At 37.5% G+C, this 20,856-nt stretch overlaps 1 protein-coding gene across 8 annotated transcripts in view; it reads left to right on the top strand.

Moving 5' to 3' along the window:
* Window positions 1-20,856, top strand: part of KDM6A (lysine demethylase 6A) — a 209,390-nt gene that overhangs the window by 74,385 nt on the left and 114,149 nt on the right. For all 8 annotated transcript variants that reach the window (XM_060137954.1, XM_060137952.1, XM_060137950.1 and 5 more), the window contains exon 4: window positions 6,976-7,025. In XM_060137954.1, coding sequence (XP_059993937.1) covers window positions 6,976-7,025 — 50 coding nt within the window. The remainder of the gene's footprint in view (window positions 1-6,975; window positions 7,026-20,856) is intronic.

Raw genomic sequence — 20,856 nt, 5'->3', positions numbered from 1 at the left:
AAATCTTTCTATCCATTCTCTTCACTGTCTTCCCAGAAGTCCCAGACTAGAGCCAGTCTCTAGTAGCCCCTTCCACACATCATCACCATCATCACTAATTTATGGAGACATTTGTTACCTCAGGCTACTTTCTCCTTTTTTCTTTGGAACCAGTACAAGATGAGAACCTCTAGCCCCAAACAAATAGATGTTTATTTTTAGAGAACAGATTACAAACCATAACTTACTGGGAAATAAACATAAACTATTCAGTGAACATGTGAGTAGACTGCTCAGATGTATGTATGTGGGGGATTTACCGGCCCTGTTTATTCTGAGGACAGTTCTTTAAATACTGTCCTGAGTCCTCTTGTGCGTGAAATTTTCAGAGTTTGGGGTTCCTTATGAAAAACTGCTTCTACTTTTGGAGTAGAAAATGCTAGAAAATATTTTGTGTACATTTTGGACTGTGGTTTTTCTGCCCTTATTTCTTATTCTGATCTCATCTACTTCCTGTCTTATATGAATTTCTAAAAATTTCTGATCTACAGATAGTATACTTTCGTTGTCTTCACTGTTATGGGTTTATTAATTAAAAATTACCTTTTCATTTCAGAGGAATTTGAAGAAGAAGATAAAAAGACCTTATAAAACATTTTTTAGTCTTTCTGGTTGGTAATATGTATGAAGAATTTAAAAAATTTTCCATCACTTGATTTGGTTATTAGGCTTCTAGGAATTTGTCCTGAAAAAGTAATGGGTTAGAGGATTGCGGGAAAATGGAGGCTGGAGGCTTATTGCACTTAGCCTGTTGTTGGTTGGATTCCTCTGCAGTGAGTTTAGCATACAAGATGTTTAGTAAGGAGTACCTTTAGGATCAGCACTGTGGAAGGTGGGAAATGGAACCAGGATTGGACAGAGGGAGAAGTTAAGCTGTGACAGCCTTGGCCAACTCCATGGGGAGCCCCGGAGCTAGAATGGCTATCACTGGTTGGGCCAAGATGACCAGGCCTTTATACTCCATTCATTCCATACTGGACATGGGAAGGAGTGTGACCTCAGGCAAGGTTGCTCTCCTCAGCTTAAGACAACTCACTGCTAGAGGCTCTCTTGTATGCAAGACTGCCAACAGTCCTTCCTTGAAGTGGGATTTGAGTGGTTCCTTATAGTGTCTATACCTCCTTTCCACTCCTACCCCCACGGCTAACCTGTCAACCTCAGCTGAACCAAACAGCTGATGGGGCTGTCAGACAGACTGCCTTAAGCCATGGAGATGGTACTGTGATTTCTCTTCTTTGAGTTGAAGAACAACCTGAGAGACAGAGAACCCCGGGCTGAAGGACAAGTGTATATTCTTGTGAATATATGTGATGGGTCTCAGGAGCAGTTTAATTAATAGAAATTATGTGTAAATATCTGTGAATATGTATGGCAGATTATAGGAGAGAATCGTCATTAAGTTAAGTTGATTGCTTAGAAAATCCGGTAGTAAAATACCTCAGTACACAGCAAAATTATAAAAAGATAGAAACTCTGAGGTAAGAGACTTGGGGTGCAGATAGTAAAAATTCCAGAAGTAAAAAAATTAGTTGAAGGAGATACAATAATTAATCATTCCTGATATTAGTATGAAAACCTTGACACTTTTACAGATAGTTTCTTCATGGTTTGTGGTGAGCTGGAAGTTTTCCCTGAAATTCCACCTGATGATAGATCTTTCTCCCTTTCCTCCTTCCTTCAAGTAATTGGTCATTTGTTGCGTTGTCTATCACTTTTGGGCAAAGTAGGTTTTGGTTGTTTTAGTTCCTCAGTAATTATAAATGGCTAGGGCAAGTTACATGCTAAGAGTTGCTTATGTGGAGAAGTCTTAAGTCAGAGTTGGTGAGCTCTTTTTGTCTTTCTCTCTTTCTGTGTTTCTTGGGTGGAATGACAACACTCCATCCTAGGATATATATAGTATAAGGACATAAAGTGCATGTTTTCCAATAATAGATCTTGAGTTTGGCTTCTCCAAAAATTGCCTTTTTTTGGATCCTTGCATGGTTCATCTCTTTATTGTCATGGTTGTTGGAACTAAAGGTTGTGATTCTTGTAAGAATCTGCTCTTTGTTTAAAAGTTCTTTCAGATAGTCATTGGGGTAGTTTGCATAGTATATATGATACAAATTTACTTTGTGTTGAAATAGTAAAATGAAATGAAAATCCAGAATACTGACATAAACTGGCATGTAATATGCATAGAATGAATATGATGTATCTTTCTGAAAGCTGATACAGTTAAGGTGATCATTCATGTGTTTTCATTGCATTTGTAGTCATTGTACCCTCTTTCTCTATATAACTTTATTTAAACGTATTTACTGATATAAACAAATCACTGTGCCTCCACTCACTCTCATCACAATTTGGGCATAATTGATTTTGTTCAATCTACTTGTGGCCTAGAATTAGAAAATGCAATTGAGAAAAATAACCCAAGGGAAAAAAATAGTGACCATAACCCAGATTGTCAGTTCATATCCAGGCAACGAGCAAAAGTTGTAGCTTCAAGAACTAGAGAGCTGGTGGTAGAACACATTGAAGGAATACAAATAAGACAGCTACTTGATGGTTCTTGTAGTAAACCAAATGTGCGATATTAAAAACCTCAAGGAGGGACTTCCCTGGTGGTCCAGTGCTTGAGACTCTGCCCTTCCACTGCAGGGGGCACAGGTTCGATCCCTAGTTGGGGAACTAAGATCTCGCATGCTGCGTGGCCAAAAAAATAAAAAAATAAAAATAAAGACCTCGAAGAGTATATTATTTTAATGACGACAAAGAAGTAGTAAATCTGAGATCTCAGTAGATGTGTTAATTTGACTTGAAAACCTCAGTGAAGATGCTGATAGAGGAGTAAAAGGATTCCAAGATTTGTTTCTTTGCTTTTCCAACTTCCTGTCTGCTTGTCTCTGTAATCTTAGGAACAAAGGTCTGTCGTGTTGGATACTATCCAGAGGGTTTTTCAAATGTTAATGTGTATTAATACTACATACAAGAGAAGATGTGTTTTAGGCAGTCATAGATTTGAGAAGGCAGAAAGGTGCTAGGGAGTTAGGTACATCAGTCATTTATATACAGTGAAACAGTTAGTATAAGCTCTCTGAGATCTCATTTATCCCAGGGTATAAATACAACTTTTTAGTTCAGCCTCAGATAAAAATAATCAAAGATCTTTTGACCTAATAATAATCTTAGGCAGTCACAACTTGTTCTGGCCTAAAGATGACAGTCAGTGCAATTGACAGATTTACTTGTACTTCTTTCCTTTCCTTCCCTTCCATACCCATAGACTCACCCGTGAGCAGCTAACCTGCTGCCTATAGTGTTATACACTGGGCTAGAGATGAAAAGAGAAATGCTGAGTTCTGCCTGCAGTTAGTGCATAGTCTAATGTGAGTGTAGATTGAATTTTAAATGTTTCTTCCTTGCATTTCTGTTGCATCTTACTCTGAAGGAGACTCCCTTTTTCTGGCAGAAAGTTAAATTTAACTTCCTTCTTATTTGCATTTGTATTTTTGCTTGTTTTCTTTTGCATTTAATTTTTTTAGACCTGGTTACTTTGTTAGTACTCTGCCAGTTTTCTATAATCCTTTAAATTCATTATATTTTTCTCTTTTTTTAAGTCTACACAGACTAAATGGGCTTATTTAAAAACAAAATAAAACTCAGAATTATGAAAAAAGTCTGTCCATAAATAAAGTTGATTCCAACGATTAAAAATATCTGACCTTTGGAAATTGGTTGATAGAGAGTTGAAATTAATATGTTTGAGCACACCATTCTTGGTTAAGTGGCAAAAGAAAAGGACAGTCTTGCCTGAAGTACTGTTAAAAAGATTTCCTAGTGGGATGAACAAGGACTTCTTGAGCCAGTAAATAACTGAGGGATCTCCAAGTGAAGATTAGGTGATTTAGGGAAGGAAAAGCCCATTAGACAGATGGTACAATCCTGAAACTGGTTTTAAGCATTATAAGTATGTCCAAATAAATGATTTCCCTCATTCTCTATTAAGGACTTAAGGAAAATCTAGTTACAGTGGAGTAGGAATTTATTTTCACAATAGGTAACTGACTTAAAGATTGGAAATAAGGACTGTGCTTTGGTTAAAAGGATTTCATTAGAGAGACTCTGGTGGTGGGTACTTGTAGAGTTTTAATGATTTATTTGGATTAGGAAAAATGTTAAATATGTTAAGGTCTTTCTTAAAATATAGGATCCTAGGCCTAATGGAGTAAAGTATAATTGTTGAGAAATGTGTAAATGAATGGAAAGATAACAAATGCTCATTGAAGTGTCTCATTTACAAATCTGTGCTTGAAATTTGGAGCATTTACTTTTGTGACTTTGAATTTGAGGGCTTGTATTTATTTCTCAATTCATCATATTGTAGTATGGATGCCATGTTTCTCCCAATTGATAATCACATAGGCTTCTTCGGTTCACGTAGGTACCTCGGTTTCAGTTACATCATACTGTCTCTTTAAGGGCTCTTCAAATTCTAAAATGGGAATTTTGTGAAGTCATGTAATATATATTGTTATTCATGTTATTGGAAACATACCCTTCAAGTTTGTTGAAATTCCCGTTAAAAGGGCAGTCCAGGCTTGATATGGTGATTGCACAAAATTGTCAGGGACCCTGGCTTCTCTTGGTTAGGAGGCACAAATATCAAAGACTTGATTCTAGCTTAAACAATAAGGAGATTTATTCCCTCATATAATTGAAGGTTCATAGGTGAGTTGTGCACTAGATATAGTTCGAAATCTAGAAGTATCCAGTACTTTCCATCTGTTTCTGCTGCTATCTTCTGTGGGCTTCATCTTAAGAATAGTTCCCCTGTGGTGGCAGTTTGTTCACATCAGGCAGTAGAGAGAAAACACCTTTTCCATGACTGTTCTCTATAAATCCGTCAAACCTTATTTGACTATTCTGTTCTGTCTAGCTTGGTAAGTTGGTTTGCTTTTCTTTTTAGAAAACCATTAATCAGTGATCTTTATGAGCTAGCTACACTCATGTATGAAGAACTAGAAAACAGAAGATGGCTTGAAATCACCTCTTCCTCAGAACTGGAAAAATTACAGTCTAAATGTCCTTCCAGTGATAGGTTGGTTGGCATCATCTTTGTGCAAAAAAGATGAACATAATTCAAATAAGTTACTTGTTCAGATACGTGATGATGGTTTTGGGTGATGTTTCTCTAATTTGAACATATTCAGGAAGTTCTCTATGTGGTATTCTATATGGTATTCATTTTGGCTGCTTACTGATGAACAGTATGAAAACATACCTGGAGTTTTAGAAAATGTTAATTTCCACCCTCCCCATTTTTTTTCAGTATAAACTTTTTTTACACGTGTTGAAAATCTTATTTGAAAATGTTACTCTTTTTAAAAATTGAGGTATAATTGATATATAACTATTAGTTTCAGGTATATAACATAATGATTTGATGTTTGCATATATTGTGGAATGATCATAGTTAAGTCTAGTTAACATCTGTCACCATACACAGTTATAGTATTTTTTCTTGTGATGAGAACTTTTAAGATTTACTCTTAGCAGCTTTCAAATATGCAATACAGTATTATTAATTATAGTCATCATGCTGCACATTACACCCCCGTGACTTATTTATTGCTCATGAGTTTTTAAAAAAAGGCTCTCTACCAATTCTAATGTGCATGTATAACCTTTACTTTACTTTGTTACTGCCTGCCCCTCACTGAGTTTTTGGATTGACAAGCTCTACAGTTGACTGTTCAACAGCACAGGTTTGAGCCTTGCAGGTCCTCTTATACGTGGGATTTTTTCAGTACATATATGTACTGCTATTTTTATCATCCGTGGATGTGGAATCCGTGCACATGCAGGGCCGACTGTGGGATGTGATCACAGTGGATTTTGGTATCTACGGCAGATCCTGGGACCAATCCACTGCAGATACTGAGGGACGACTGTAGTTTAATTTCTTCCAGAGCCTGTTATACCTTGAGATGGATTTAGGGGTATGGGATGCCCTATTTTGGAATTGAGTTGGAGTTTGGGGTAAGGTAATTGTGGGCTGGGTTTTTTTCTTTTTTGATTGTATGAAAGGGAGCAGCACAAAAGGAGTACGGTTGACCCTTGAACAACAGGGGTTTGAACTTCGCAGGTCCACTTACACATGGAATTTTTTCAGTAGTAAATACTATAGCACTACATGATCTTGTGGTCGGTTGAATCCAAGGATACAGAACTGCGGATCCAGAGAGCCGTCGATAAGTTATACTTGGCTTTTCTACTGTGCGGAGGTCAGTGCCTCTTACGTCTGTGTTGTTCAAGAGTCAACTGTAGTTCCTTTGCTCTTTGAGGTGGTTGAGCTCTTAGTCATTTTTTTTTTTTTTTTTTTTTTTTGAGGTATGTGGGCCTCTCACTGTTGTGGCCTCTCCCGTTGCGGAGCACAGGCTCCGGACACACAGGCTCAGCGGCCATGGCTCACAGGCCCAGTGGCTCCGCGGCATGTGGGATCTTCCCGGACCGGGGCACGAACCCGTGTCCCCTGCATCCGCAGGCGGACTCTCAACCACTGCGCCACCAGGGAAGCCCTCTTAGTCATTTTTGGAAGTGAGATCCCTTGTTAGAACAAACGACCCATCACATTCTGGAGTATTAATCCATTTATCAGATTTGGTCTCTGAGGAAGGTCAAGTTGATTCAAGAGGTTGCCCAGATTCTGTTCAAGTGCAGGTCTGAAATGTGACCATGGTTTTACTTCCTTGAACTCCTATATATTGGACATTTGTTACCATGTCTGACTATGAGTAGGGATGCCCCAGAGTTTAAATTGTTTGGTTTTAAATATCACTATCTGCTGGGAGGTGGGTATGATGGGAATTTTGTTGTAATGTTTCTTAAAACTTGTTAATTGATTTTGAAATGGGACATAATTGTGACTCATGCTTATTTTCCTTCTTTCAGCATTATCTGCATACCAGAGGTACTACAGTTTACAATCTGACTACTGGAAGGTTAGTGCACATTTGCATACCCCTTCCCTTCCCTTCCCTTCTCCTCTTCCCTCCCCTTCTCTTCTCTGGCAGATTACTGCTGTTCATACTCAAAACGAATTGTGCTCTTGCTTTTTTGTTTTGTTAATTGAAAATATTACTTCTAGGCAAAAGGGATTGGAAAGGGAGAAATGAGTGTTCTTCATTTGTGCTGTCTTGTATGATCAACTTGTATTTTGTTAAAAGAATTAGATTATTCTGACACAGTTTGTTGGCCAAAGACGATCCAAAGTGTGAAAGTTAAAGCCATTAAAATCAAATGGCAACAAAATGATTCTTCAGTTGTCTTAAGTTGGTACCTAGGAATAAAAGAAGTCTGAAGATGGCTGTATCAGGCTGAAAAGGGAAGGCATAAATGAAAATCTTTATTGGTATAGTCTGTCTATAATTGGAGCTCTGAGGGCAGCTGAACCTAACCATTTTTTAAAAGACCAGTACCTAAATGAAGAACTGTGCACAGCAATGAATCATCTATTTTCTTAGTTTGAGCAGTGCATAAAGTTACCTGGACAGGTTAATCTTTCACATCATGTTTACTTTGAAGTATAAGTTTACTGACCAGTGGGGTTTCTTTTTATTTTATTTTATTTTATTTTATTTTATTTATTTATTTTTTTATTGGAGTACAATTGCTTTACAATGGTATGTTAGTTTCAGCTTCACAACAAAATGAATCATATATATACATATGTTCCCATATCTCTTCCCGCTTGCATCTCCCTCCTACCCTCCCTATCCCACCCCTCTAGGTGGTCACAAAGCACCGAGCTGATCTCCCTGTGCTATGCGGCTGCTTCCCACTAGCTATCTACCTTACGTTTGGTTTCTTTATCTGAATTGCCATTTCAGATTTTTAAGGTGGATTTTATTTTTTCTATTGCCTGATTTATGTTTCTTTTTGATATGTAGAAGTTTTAACAGTATATTTTGGTAATTTAAAAAATATATTGAAAATATCTTTTCTAGTCTATGGCTTATCTTTTCTTCTTTTTAAAGCTTATTGAAGTGTAATTAAATACCATAAAATTCAACTTCTTTATGCCATTCAGTGACTTTTAGTAAATTTCCAGAGTTGTGCAACCATAACCAAAGTCTTACTTTAGGACATGTCTATCTCACCGTAATGAAACCTCATGCCCAACCCCTGGCGAGTACTAATCTACTTTCTGTCTCTGTGTATTTGTATTTTCTGGGTATTTCATATAAATTGAATCATATAATATGTAGTCTTTTGTGACTGACTTCTTTCACTAAGCATATATTTTTAAGGTTGATCCATGTGTAGCATGTATTAATACTTTATTCCTTTTTATTATCTAATAATATTCCATTGTGTGGTTATACCATATTTTATATATCCATTCATCAGTTGAGCATTTTAGTTGTCTCTACTTTTTGGCTATTGTGAATAATGCTCCTGTGAACATCTGTATACAAGTTTTTGTGTGGACATATATAGTTTCAGTTCTCTTCGGTAAATAACCAGGGGTGGAATTGCCAGGTTGTAAAGTAACTCTATGTTTAACATTTTGAGAAACTGCCAAAATTGTTTTCCAGGGTGGCTGTAACATTTTACATTCTCACCAGCAGTGTATGAGGGTAACAGTTTCTCCATATCCTCATTATTACAGTTTTTATTTGCATTTTCCTAATGACTGATGTTGAGCACTGTTTAATGACCACATTAGCTATTTGTGTATATTCTTTGGTGAAATGCCTCTGTAAACCTTTGCTGATTTTTAAATTTGTTTTTTAAAAAATTAGTGTGTTGGGACTGCCCTGGCGGTTCAGTGTTTAAGACTCCACGCTTCCAATGAAGGGTGCATGGGTTTGATCCCTGATCTGGGAACTAAGATCCCACATGGCTGCGTGGCGCGGCCGAAAACTTAAAAAAAAAAAAATTGGTGTGTTGTAAGAGTTCTTTATACATTCCGGATACAACCCCTTATCGGATATATAATTTGCAAATATTTTCTCAAAGTCTGTGGCTTATATTTTCATTTTCTTGATAGTATAGTTTGAAGTGCAAAAATTAAAAATTTTGATGACATCCAATTTCTCAACTGTTTCTTTCATTGCTTGGGCGTTTGGTTTTGTAGCTAAGAAATCTTTGCCTAATCCAGTGTCATGGTGATTTCTTCCATTGTTTATTCAATCAGTTGCTTCAGTACAGGTAGTACTGCAGTAAATAGTAAAAGTGTCTTTTTGTTAGTGTTCTTTGGTATAGATTCTCTTTGGTATAGATTCCTTGATAATTGGGATTGCTGGGTCTAGTGGTGTGAACCACTCCTTTGGGAGCTCTTGTTTCCCCTTGGTCTTAACCAAGAAAGTTTACGTCAGCAGGCTTTTTGTGAAATCTGATAGGTGAGAAATGGTGTCTTGCTTTTAACTTGCATTTTCTTAATTGAATTTTTAATTGAAGTTTAAAGACTATTTGTGTTTCCTTTTCTTTGAAATATTTGTTCATTTCTCTTCAGTTGGGCCATTGTTTTCTTTCTGTTTTGTATAGCCATATTTTATGTATGATCTATATTTATCCTTTATTTGTGATAAAAATTGCAGTTTTCATTTATTGTTTTATTTTGCTTTTGTGTGTTTGTTTTTGTCCATGCAGAAGTTATTTCTATCTAGTCAAATTTATCAGTCTTTTTCTAAATTGCACCTGCATGTTGAATCATAGGATAGTTTTTTCCTCACTCCCAGGTGTTAGAGAAATTCATCCACATTTTCTTTTAGTACTTAAATGGTTTTAGTTTTTAATTTAAATCTCTGATCCATTTGGGATTTATCCCTGATTTATAGTGTGAGGAACATCTAAGTTTATTCTTTGCCTATGGCTAATTATCCCAACATAATATATTGTTAAAAAATTTCATTTTTTCCGTACTAATTTGAGATGTTGCCTTAGTTGTATGCTAAATTTTCATATGAAGTTTTGTCTACTTATATTTTCTGTGGTCTGTTTCATTAGTCTGTTCATGAATTAATGCTATACTATTTTACTTACAGAGGTTTTGGAATAGGTTTACACTACATATACAGTATGTATGCGGTAGTGCTGTGGCACCCTTTCCCCATTGTTCTTGTTTCTAGGGTTTCCCTGGCTGTCCTTTCTTTGTTGCTTGTTTTTCCAAATAAACTAATTAACTCCACAAAAATAGCTGATGATTTTTCTCTCCGGCTTTTTTGAAGTATCATTTACATTATTTTAAGTGTTCAAATTTGCTGCATTTCGGCAATTTATATGGGGTTGTGTAATCATTACTGCAATTAAGATATAGAATGTTTCTATCACTCAAAGTGTTCCATTGTCCCCCTTTACAGTTGATTCCCATTCTTGACCCCTGGTCCCAGGGAACCAGTTATCTGTGTATATGCTTTCTGGAGTCTCTAATTTTGCCGTTCCTAGAATGTCACACACCTGGATTCAAATAGCATGTATTTTTTTGTTTTAATTTAGCATACTGTTTTTGAGATTCATCCATGTTCTTGTGTGTATCAGTATTGTGTTCCTTTTCATTGTTATGTAGTATCTAATAGAATGATTATACCACAATTAATTTTCCCATTTATTAGTTGACAAACATCAGGGTTGTGTCCAGCTTTTGATAAGCATGAATGAAGTGCAGTGAACATTATTTGTTTTTGTGTAGACATAGGTTTTCGCTTCTCTTGGTATATATACCTAGGATTTGGAAATGCTGGGTCACATTGCAGTTGTAGAGTTAACGGCCAAACTTTTACAAAGTGGCTGTACCACTTCACATTCTTACTAGCAATATATGAGATTCTCAGTTGTTCTACATCTTGGATATCACTCGGTACTTTCAATCATTTTAACTTTAGCCATTCTAGTAAGTAAGTAGTGGGTTTTCATTTTGGTTTTATCTGCGTTTCCCCAATGATAGTGATGTTGAGCATCTTCTATGTGCTATTGGCCTTTCATGTACCTTTTGTTATTATCTGTTCACATCTTTTGCTGATTTTTAACTTCTTTTTGTGTATTATTAATTGAGTTGCATGGGCTCTTTGCATATTCCCTTTGTCAGATATGTTTTGCAAATACTTTTTCACAGTCTGTGGTTTGCTTTTTGTTTTCTTACTTGTGCCTTTTTACGAGCAAATATTTATAATTTTGATGAAGTCCATTTAATAATTTTTTTCTTTTATACCTTGTGGTTTTTGTGTTCTGCTAAGAACTCTTTGCCTACCTGAAGATCATAAACATTTCCTCAGCTTTTTTTCCCCAGGAGTTCTATAATCACATTTCTTAAATTTTGGTTTATGATACATTTCAGGTTGTTCATGATGTGAGATGAGCATCAGTGTTCTTCCCCACCCCTTGAACACATATCCAGTTGTTCTAGCATCATTCATTGGAAAGACTGTCCTTTCAAATTTGATTTACTGTTTATTTCCTCTTAGATAAAAATCAGTTGACCATTTAGTTTTGTGTCTATTGCTAGATCCTCTGTTATATTCCCTGTTACGTTATGTTCTATATGTCTATTTTTTCTTTCTTTTTTTTCCTTTTTCTTTTCTTAACATCTTTATTGGAGTATAATTGCTTTACAATGGTCTCTTAGTTTCTGCTTTAAAACAAAGTGAATCAGCTATGCATATACATATATCCCCATATCTCCTCCCTCTCGCATCTCCCTCCCACCCTCCCTATCCCACCCTTCTAGGTGGTCACAAAGCACCAAGCTGATCTCCCTGTGCTATGTGGCTGCTTCCCACTAGCTATCTATTTTACATTTGGTAGTGTATATATGTCCATGCTACTCTCTCACTTCGTCCCAGCTTACCCTTCCCCCTTCCCCTTCCCCGTGTCCTCAAGTCCATTATCTATGTCTGCATCTTTATTCCTGTCCTGCCCATAGGTTCTTCAGAACCTTCTCTTTTTTTTAATTTTTAAGATTCCACATATATGTGTTAGCATATGGTATTTGTTTTTCTCTTTCTGACTTACTTCACTCTGTATGACAGTCTCTGGGTCCATCCACCTCACTACAAATAACTCAATTTCGTTTCTTTTTATGGCTGAGTAATATTCCATTGTATATATGTGCCACATCTTCTTTATCCATTCATCTGTTGATGGACACTTAGGTTGCTTCCATGTTCTGGCTATTGTAAATAGAGCTGCAATGAACATTTTGGTACATGACTCGTTTTGAATTATGTTTTTCTCAGGGTATATGACCAGTAGTGGGATTGCTGGGTCGTATGGTAGTTCTATTTGTAGTTTTTTAAGGAACCTCCATACTGTTCTCCACAGTGGCTGTATCAGTTTACATTCCCACCAACAGTGCAAGAGTGTTTCCTTTTCTCCACACCCTCTCCAGCATTTATTGTTTGTAGATGTTTTGATGATGGCCATTCTGACTGGTGTGAGGTGATACCTCATTGTAGTTTTAATTTGCATTTCTCTAATGATGAGTGATGTTGAGCATCCTTTCATGTGTTTGTTGGCAATCTGTATATCTTCTTTGAACAAATGTCTATTTAGGTCTTCTGCCCATTTTTGGATTGGGTTGTTTGTTTTTTTGATATTGAGCTGCATGAGCTGCTTGTAAATTTTGGAGATTAATCCTTTGTCAGTTGCTTCATTTGCAAATATATTCTCCCATTCTGAGGATTGTCTTTTATTTCTTTTTTTTTTTTTTTTTTTTGTGGTACATGGGCCTCTCACTGTTGTGGCCTCTCCCGTTGCAGAGCACAGGCTCCGGAGGTGCAGGCTCAGCGGCCGTGGCTCACGGGCCCAGCCGCTCCGCGGCATGTGGAATCTTCCCGGCCCGGGGCATGAACCCGCATCCCCTGCATCGGCAGGCGGACTCTCAACCGCTGTACCACCAGGGAAGCCCTTGAGGGTTGTCTTTTCGTCTCGTTTATGGTTTCTTTTGCTGTGCAAAAGCTTTTAAGTTTCATTAGGTCCCGTTTGTTTACTTTTGTTTTTATTTCCATTTCTCTAGGAGATGGGTCAAAAAGGATCTTGCTGTGATTTACGTCATAGAGTGTTCTGCCTATGTTTTCCTCTAAGAGTTTTATAGTGTCTGGCCTTACACTTACGTCTTTAATCCATTTTGAGTTTTTTTTTGTGTGTTTGTGTGTATGGTGTTAGAGAGTGTTCTAATTTCATTCTTTTACATGTAGCTGTCCAGTTTTCCGAGCACCACTTACTGAAGAGGCTGTCTTTTCTCCATTGTATATTCTTACCTCCTTGATCAAAGATGAGGTGACCATATGTGTGTGGGTGTATCTCTGGTCTTTCTATCCTGTTCCATTGAGCGTTCTTTCTGTTTTTCTGCCACTACCATACTGTCTTCATTACTGTAGCTTTGTAGTATAGTCTGAAGGCCGGGAGCCTGATTCCTTCAGCTCTTTTTCTTTCTCAAGATCGCTTTGGCTCTTCGGGGTCTTTTGTGTTTCCATACAAATTGTGAATTTTTTTGTTCTAGTTCTGTGAAAAATGCCATTCGTAGTTTGATAGGGATTGCATTGAATCTGTACATTGCTTTGGGTAGTATAGTCATTTTCACAATGTTGATTCTTCCAATCTAAGAACATGGTATATCTCTCTATCTGTTTGTATCATTTTTAATTTCCTTCATCAGTGTGTTATAGTTCTGTGCATACAGGTCTTTTGTCTCCTTAGGTAGGTTTATTCCTAGATATTTTATTCTTTTTGTTGCAGTGGTAAATGGGCATGTTTCCTTAATTTCTCTTTCAGATTTTTCATCATTAGTGTATAGGAATGCAAGAGATTTCTGTGCATGAATTTTGTATCCTGGTACTTTACCACATTCGTTGATTAGCTCTTGTACTTTTCTGGTGGCATCTTTAGGATTCTGTATGTATAGTATCATGTCATCTACAAAGAGTGACAGTTTTACTTCTTCTTTTCTGATTTAGATTCCTTGTATTTCTTTCTCTTCTCTAATTGCTGTGGCTTAAACTTCGAAAACTATGTTGACTAATAGTGGTGAGAATGGACAACCTTGTCTTGTTCCTGATCTTAGAGGAAATGGTTTCAGTTTTTCACCATTGAGAATGAGGTTGGCTGTGGGTTTGTCATATATGGCCTTTATTATGTTGAGGTAAGTTCCCTCTATGCCTACTTTCTGGAGGGTTTTTATCATAAATGGGTGTTGAATTTTGTCAAAAGCTTTTTCTGCATTGATTGAGACGATCATATGGTTTTTCTCCTTCAGTTTGTTAATATGGTGTATCACATTGATTGATTTGCGTACATTGAATCCTTGCATTCCTGGGGTAAACCCTACTTGACCATGGTGTATGATCCTTTTAATGTGCTGTTGGATTCTGTTTGTATTATTTTATTGAGACTTTTTGCATCTGTGTTCATCAGTGATATTGGCCTGTAGTTTTCTTTCTTTGTGACATCTTTGTCTGGTTTTGGTATCAGGGTGATGGTGGCCTCGTAGAATGAGTTTGGGAATGTTCCTCCCTCTGCTGTAGTTTGGAGGAGTTTGAGAAGGATAGGTGTTAGCTCTTCTCAAAATGTTTGATAGAATTCGCCTGTGAAGCCGTCTGGTCCTGGGCTTTTGTTTGTTGGAAGATTTTTAATCACAGTCTCAATTTCAGTGCTTGTGATTGGTCTGTTTATATTTTCTGTTTCTTCCTGTTTCAGTCTTGGGAGGTTGTGCTTTTCAAAGACTTTGTCCATTTCTTCCAGGTTGTCCAGTTTATTGGCATAGAGTTGCTTTTAGTAATCTCTCATGATCCTTTGTATTCTGCAGTGTCAGTTGTTACCTCTCCTTTTTCATTTCTAATTCTATTGATTAGAGTCCTCTCCCTTTTTTTCTTATTGAGTCTGGCTAATGGTTTATCTATTTTGTTTATCTTCTCAAAGAACCAGCTTTTAGTTTTATTGATCTTTGCTATTGTTTCCTTCATTTCTTTTTCATTTATTTCTGGTATGATCTTTATGATTTCTTTCCTTCTGGTAACGTTGGGGTTTATTTTGTTCTTCTTTCTGTAATTGCTCTAGGTGTAAGGTTAGGTTGTTTATTTGAAATGTTTCTTGTTTCTTGAGGTAGGATTGTATTGCTATAACCTTCCCTCTTAGAACTGCTTTTTCTGCATCCCATTGGTTTTGTGTCGTTGTGTTTTCATTGTCATTTGTTTCTAGGCACTTTTTGATTTCCTCAGTGATCTCTTAGTTATTTAGTGGTGTATTGTTTAGCCTCCATGTGTTTGTATTTTTTACAGACTTTTTCCTGTAATTGATATCTAGTTTTGTAGTGTTGTTGTTGGAAAAGATACTTGATGTGTTTTCAGTTTTCTTAAATTTACCAAGGCTTCATTTGTGATCCAGGATATGATGTGTCCTAGAGAATGTTGCATGAGCACTTGAAAGTGTATTCTGTTGTTTTTGGATAGAATGTCCTATAAATATCAATTAATTCTATTTAAAGCTTGTTTTAAAGCTTTAAGTCGCCTACCATGATTGTGTTGCTGTCGATTTCCCCTTTAATGGCTGTTAGGATTTGCCTTATGTATTGAAGTGCTCCTATGTTGGGTGCATAAATATTTACAATTGTTATATCTTCTTGGATTGATCCCTTGGTCATTATGTAGTTTCCTTCTTTGTCTCTTGTAAAAGTCTTTATTTTGTAGTATATTTTGTCTGATATGAGAATTGCTACTCCAGCTTTCTTTTGATTTCCATTTGCATGGAATATCTTTTTTCGTACCCTTTGTTGCAGTCTCTATGTGTTCTTAGGTCTGAAGTGGATCTCTTGTAGACAGCATATGTATGGGTCTTGTTTTTGTATCCATTCGGCCAGTCTGTGTTTTTGGTTTGAGCATGTAATCCATTTACATTTAAGGTAGTTATCGATACGTGTGTTCCTGGTACCATTTTCTTAATTGTTTGGGTTTGTTATTGTAGGTCTTTTCCTGCTCTTGTGTTTCCTGCCTAGAGACGTTCTTTTAGCATTTGTTGTAAAGCTGGTTTGGTGGTGCTGACTTCTCTTAGCTTTTGCTTGTCTGTAAAGGTTTTAATTTCTCCGTTGAATCTGAATGAGAGTCTTGCTGGGTAGAGTAATCTTGGTTGTAGGTTTTTCCCTTTCATCACTTTAAATATGTCCTGCCACTCCCTTCTGGCTTGCAGAGTTTCTGCTGAAAGATCAGCTGTTAACCTTATGGAGATTCCCTTGTATGTTATTTGTTGTTTTTCCTTTTCTGCTTTTAATATTTTTTCTTTGTACTTAAATTTTCATAGTGTGATTAATATGTGTCTTGGCGTGTTTCTCCTTGGATTTGTCCTGTATGGACTCTCTGTGCTGCCTGGATTTGATTAACTGTTTTCTTTCCCATATTAGGGAAGTTTTCAACTATAATCTCTTGAAATATTTTCTCAGTCCCTTTCTTTTTCTCTTCTTCTTCTGGGATCCCTGTAACTCGAATGTTAGTGCATTTACTGTGGTCCCAGGGGTCTCTGAGGCTGTCCTCCGTTCTTCCCATGCTTTTTACTTTATTGTGCTCTGTGGTAGTTATTTCCACTGTTTATCTTACAGGTGACTTACCTGTTGTTCTTCCTCAGTTCTTCTGCTATTGATCCCTTCTGGAGAATTTTTAATTTTATTTAATGTGCTGTTCATCATTGTTTGTTTGCTCTGTTCTTCTAGGTCCTTGTTAAATGTTTCCTGTATTTTCTCTGTTCTGTTTCCAAGATTTTGGATCATCTTTACTATCATTACTCTGAATTCTTTTTCAGGTAGACTGCCTATTTCCTCTTCATTTGTTTGGTATGGTGGGTTTCTGCGTTGCTCCTTCGTCTACTGTGTGTTTCTCTGTCTTTTCATTTTGCTTAACTTACTGTGTTTGGGGTCTCCTTTTCACAGGCTGCAGGTTCGTAGTTCCCGTTGTTTTTGGTGTCTGCCCCCAGTGGCTAAGGATGATTCACTGGGTTGTGTAGGCTTCCTGGTGGAGGGCATTCGTGCCTGTGTTCTGGTGGATTAGGTTGGATCTTGTCTTTCTGGTGGGCAGGACCATGTCTGGTGGTGTGTTTTTGAGTGTCTGTGACCTTATTATTTTAATTTTAGGCAGCGTCTCTGCTCATGGATGAGGTTGTGTTCCTGTCTTGCTAGTTGTTTGGCCGTAGGGTGTCTAGCACTGTAGCTTGCTGGTCGTTGAGTGGAGCTGGGTCTTAGCGTTGTGATGGAGATCTCTGGGAGCAGTTTCGCCATTTGATATTTCATGTGCAGCCTGGAGGTCTCTGTTGGACCATTGTCCTGAACTCGGCTCTCCCACCTCAGAGGCAGAGGCCTGACACCCGGCTGGAGCACCAAGACCGTGTCAGCCACATGGCCCAGAAGAAAAGGGAGAGAAAAAGGAAGGAAGGGAGGGAGAGAGGGAAGGAAAATTATTAAAAATAAAAAAAATAAAAAGTAATAAAAAAGAAGAGAGCAGCCAAACCAAAAAAGAAATCCACCAATGATAGCAAGTGCTAAAAACTATACTAAAAAAATAATAAAAAGAAAAACGGACAGACAGAACCCTAGGACAGATGGTAAAAGCAAAGCTATACAGACAAAGTCACACAAAGAAGCACACACATACACACTAACAAAAAGAGAAAAAGAAAAAATATATATATAAAAAAGGAAGAGAGCAACCAAATCAATAAACAAATATACCAATGATAATAAACTCTAAATACTAAACTAAGATAAACATAAAACCAGAAACAAATTAGATGCAGAAAGCAAACCCCAAGTCTACAGTTGCTCCCAAAGTCCACCGCCTCAATTTTGGGATGATTCATTGTCTATTCAGGTGTTCCACAGATGCAGGATATATCAAGTTGATTGTGGAGATTTAATCCGCTGCTCCTGAGGCTGCTGGGAGAAATTTCCCTTTCTCTTCTTTGTTAGTACAGCTCCTGGTGTTCAGCTTTGGATTTGGCCCCGCCTCTACGTGTAGGTCGCCTGAGGGCGTCTGTTCTTCACTCAGGACGGGGTTAAAGTAGCAGCTGAATAGGGGGCTGTGGCTCACTCAGGCCGAGGGGGAGGGAAGGGTATGCAATGCGGATGGAGCCTGCTGCTGGCAGAGGCCGGAGTGACATTGCAGCAGCCTGAGGCATGGCGTTTTTTCTCCTGGGGAAGTTGTCCCTGGATCACAGGACCCTGGCAGTGGAGGGCTGCACAGGCTCCCGGGAGGGGAGGTGTGGATAGTAACCTGTGCTTGCACACAGGCTTCTTGGTGGCTGCAGCAGGTGCCTTACCGTTACTTGCCCGTCTCTGGGGTCTATGCTGATAGCTGTGGCTCACGCCCGTCTCTGGAGCTCATTTAGGCAGTGCTCTGAATCCCCTCTCCTTGCACACCCTGAAACATTGGTCTCTTGCCTCTTAGGCAGGTCCAGAGTTTTTCCAGGACTCCCTCCCGGCTAGCTGTGGCACACTAACCCGCTTCCGGCAGTGTTCATGCAGCCAACCGTAGTCCTCTCCCTGGTATCTGACCTGTGAAGCCCGAGCCTCAGCTCCTAGCCCCTGCCCGTCCCGGTGGGTGAGCAGAGTAGCCTCTCGGGCTGGTGAGTGCTGGTCAGCACTGATCCTCTGTTCGGGAATCTCTCCGCTTTGCCCTCCGCACCCCTGTTGCTGTGCTCTCCTCCGTGGCTCCGAAGTTTCCCCCCATCTCCACCAGTGAAGGGGCTTCCTAGTGTGTGGAAACTTTTCCTCCTTCACAGCTCCCTCCCAGAGGTGTGGGTCCTGTCCCTATTCTTTTGTCTCTGTTTTTTCTTTTGCCCTACCCAGGTACATGGTGAGTTTCTTGCCTTTTGGGAAGTCTGAGGTCTTCTGCCAGCGTTCAGTAGGTGTTCTGTAGGAGTTGTTCCACATGTAGTTGTATTTCTGATGTATTTGTGGAGACGAAAGTGATATACACGTCTTACTCCTCTGCCATCTTGAAGGTCTCCTATATGTCTATTTTAAAGCCAGTAGCATACTGTTTTGCTACTTTAGTCTTGAAATCAAGCAGTGTAAGTTTTCTGTGTTCTTTTTCAAAATTTTGTTTTTTTCTAGGTCGTTTGCTTTTCTATATACAGTTTAGAAGCAATTTGCCAATTTCTCCTGCTAGGATTTTGATTGGGACTGCATTGTATGCATTGACCAATTTGGGGAGAATATCTCTTTTTAAAAATAATGCATTTGTTTGTCCACAAACATGGTATATCTCACCATTTATTTAGGTCTTCTTTAATTTTCTTCAGCAATGTTTTATTGTTTCCATCGCACATTTTTCCTTGTTTATCTCTAGTTTACTCTTTGATGCTGTTGTGATTGGAGTCGTTGTAAAATTTTATTTCCAATTATTGTTGCTATTGTATAGGAGCAGAAAAGATTATTGTACATTTACCTAGCATCCTGCTATCTTGATAAATTATTAGGTCTGGTAGCTTTGGTCTAGATTTCAGAGGATTTTCTATGTACGTTATCATGCTGCTTGCAGATAAATACAATTTTTCTTTTCTAATCTGTGGTTACTACTTAATCTTTTTCTTGCCTTGTTGGATTGGCAAGGACCTCTAGTATAGTGTTGAATAGAAGGGAACATCCTTGTGTTGTTCCTGGTCTTTGGGGGAAAACATTCAGTTTTCACCCTTGAATACGATGTTAACTATAGAGTTTTTATAGATTCAGATCGAAGAAGTTTCCTTCTGTTACTAGTTTCACTTTGAGATTTCTTTTTTTTTGTTGTTCCTGTTTTCATTTATAATGAATAGGTATGGAACTTGTCAAGTAATTATTCCTTCCTGTATTGAGAGTCTATGGATTTTCTTTCTTAATGTGTTATACAGTTAGGTACATTGCTTGATTTTTTTTTTTTTAAAAGCTGTTCCTTGGATAAACCCCTGTTAGATCTGTTATCATTTTTATATGTTGTTGGCTTCATTGTAGTAATAATTTGTTGAGCATTTTTGCATCTTTGTTCATAAATGATATTACTCTAATTTTCTTCTTACAACTTCTGATTTTTTTCCATCAGGATAAATCTGGCCTCATAAAAAGAGTGGGGAATTGTTCTCTCCTCTCTATTTCTGAGTGTATGTGTAGGGTTGGTATTATTTCTTCTTACAGTGTTGAATAGAATTTATCAGTAAAGTTAGCTGGACCTAGAGTTTCTTTGTGAATAGTTTTTAACTACAATTTGAATTCCTCTAATATGTACAGGGCTATTCAGGTTTTCTGTTACTTCTTGTTTCAGTTTTATTTTGTCTTTCAAGGAGTTTGTCTCTTTCATAAAATTTCACATTTACTATTTTTTCTGTCATAACCCTAATTTCCTTTAAATAACTATAGAATCTGTATATTGTCTTTCATTCCTGATATTGGTAATTTGGTCTTCTCTTTTTTTCTTGGTCAGCCTGGCTGGATGGTTACCAATTTTATTTATGTTTGCAAAAAGTCAAATTTTTGTTTTGTAGTTTTTTTCTTCAGTATTGTTTTCCTGTTTTACATTTCATCCAATCCCTATTTCATTGATTCCTGATTGTCTTTATTATTTGCTTCTGCTTACTTTGTGTTTAATTTTCTTATTTCCTAAGATGGAAGCTTAGATCATCGATTTTCTACCTTTTTTCTCTAATTCAAGTGTTTCAAAGTATGCATTTTTCTTAGTATTGATATAGCTGTATCTCACAAATTTTATATTTTTAATTTTCATTGTCATTTATTTGAAAGCATTTTCTACTTCACTTCCACTTTCTTACCCATGGTTATTTATATATATATTGTATAATTTCAAAATACTTGGGTTATTTTAG

This window comes from Lagenorhynchus albirostris, chromosome X (assembly GCF_949774975.1).
Source record: "Lagenorhynchus albirostris chromosome X, mLagAlb1.1, whole genome shotgun sequence".
Classification (NCBI taxonomy): domain Eukaryota; kingdom Metazoa; phylum Chordata; class Mammalia; order Artiodactyla; family Delphinidae; genus Lagenorhynchus; species Lagenorhynchus albirostris.
This window is presented reverse-complemented; position numbering and strand designations above follow the sequence as displayed.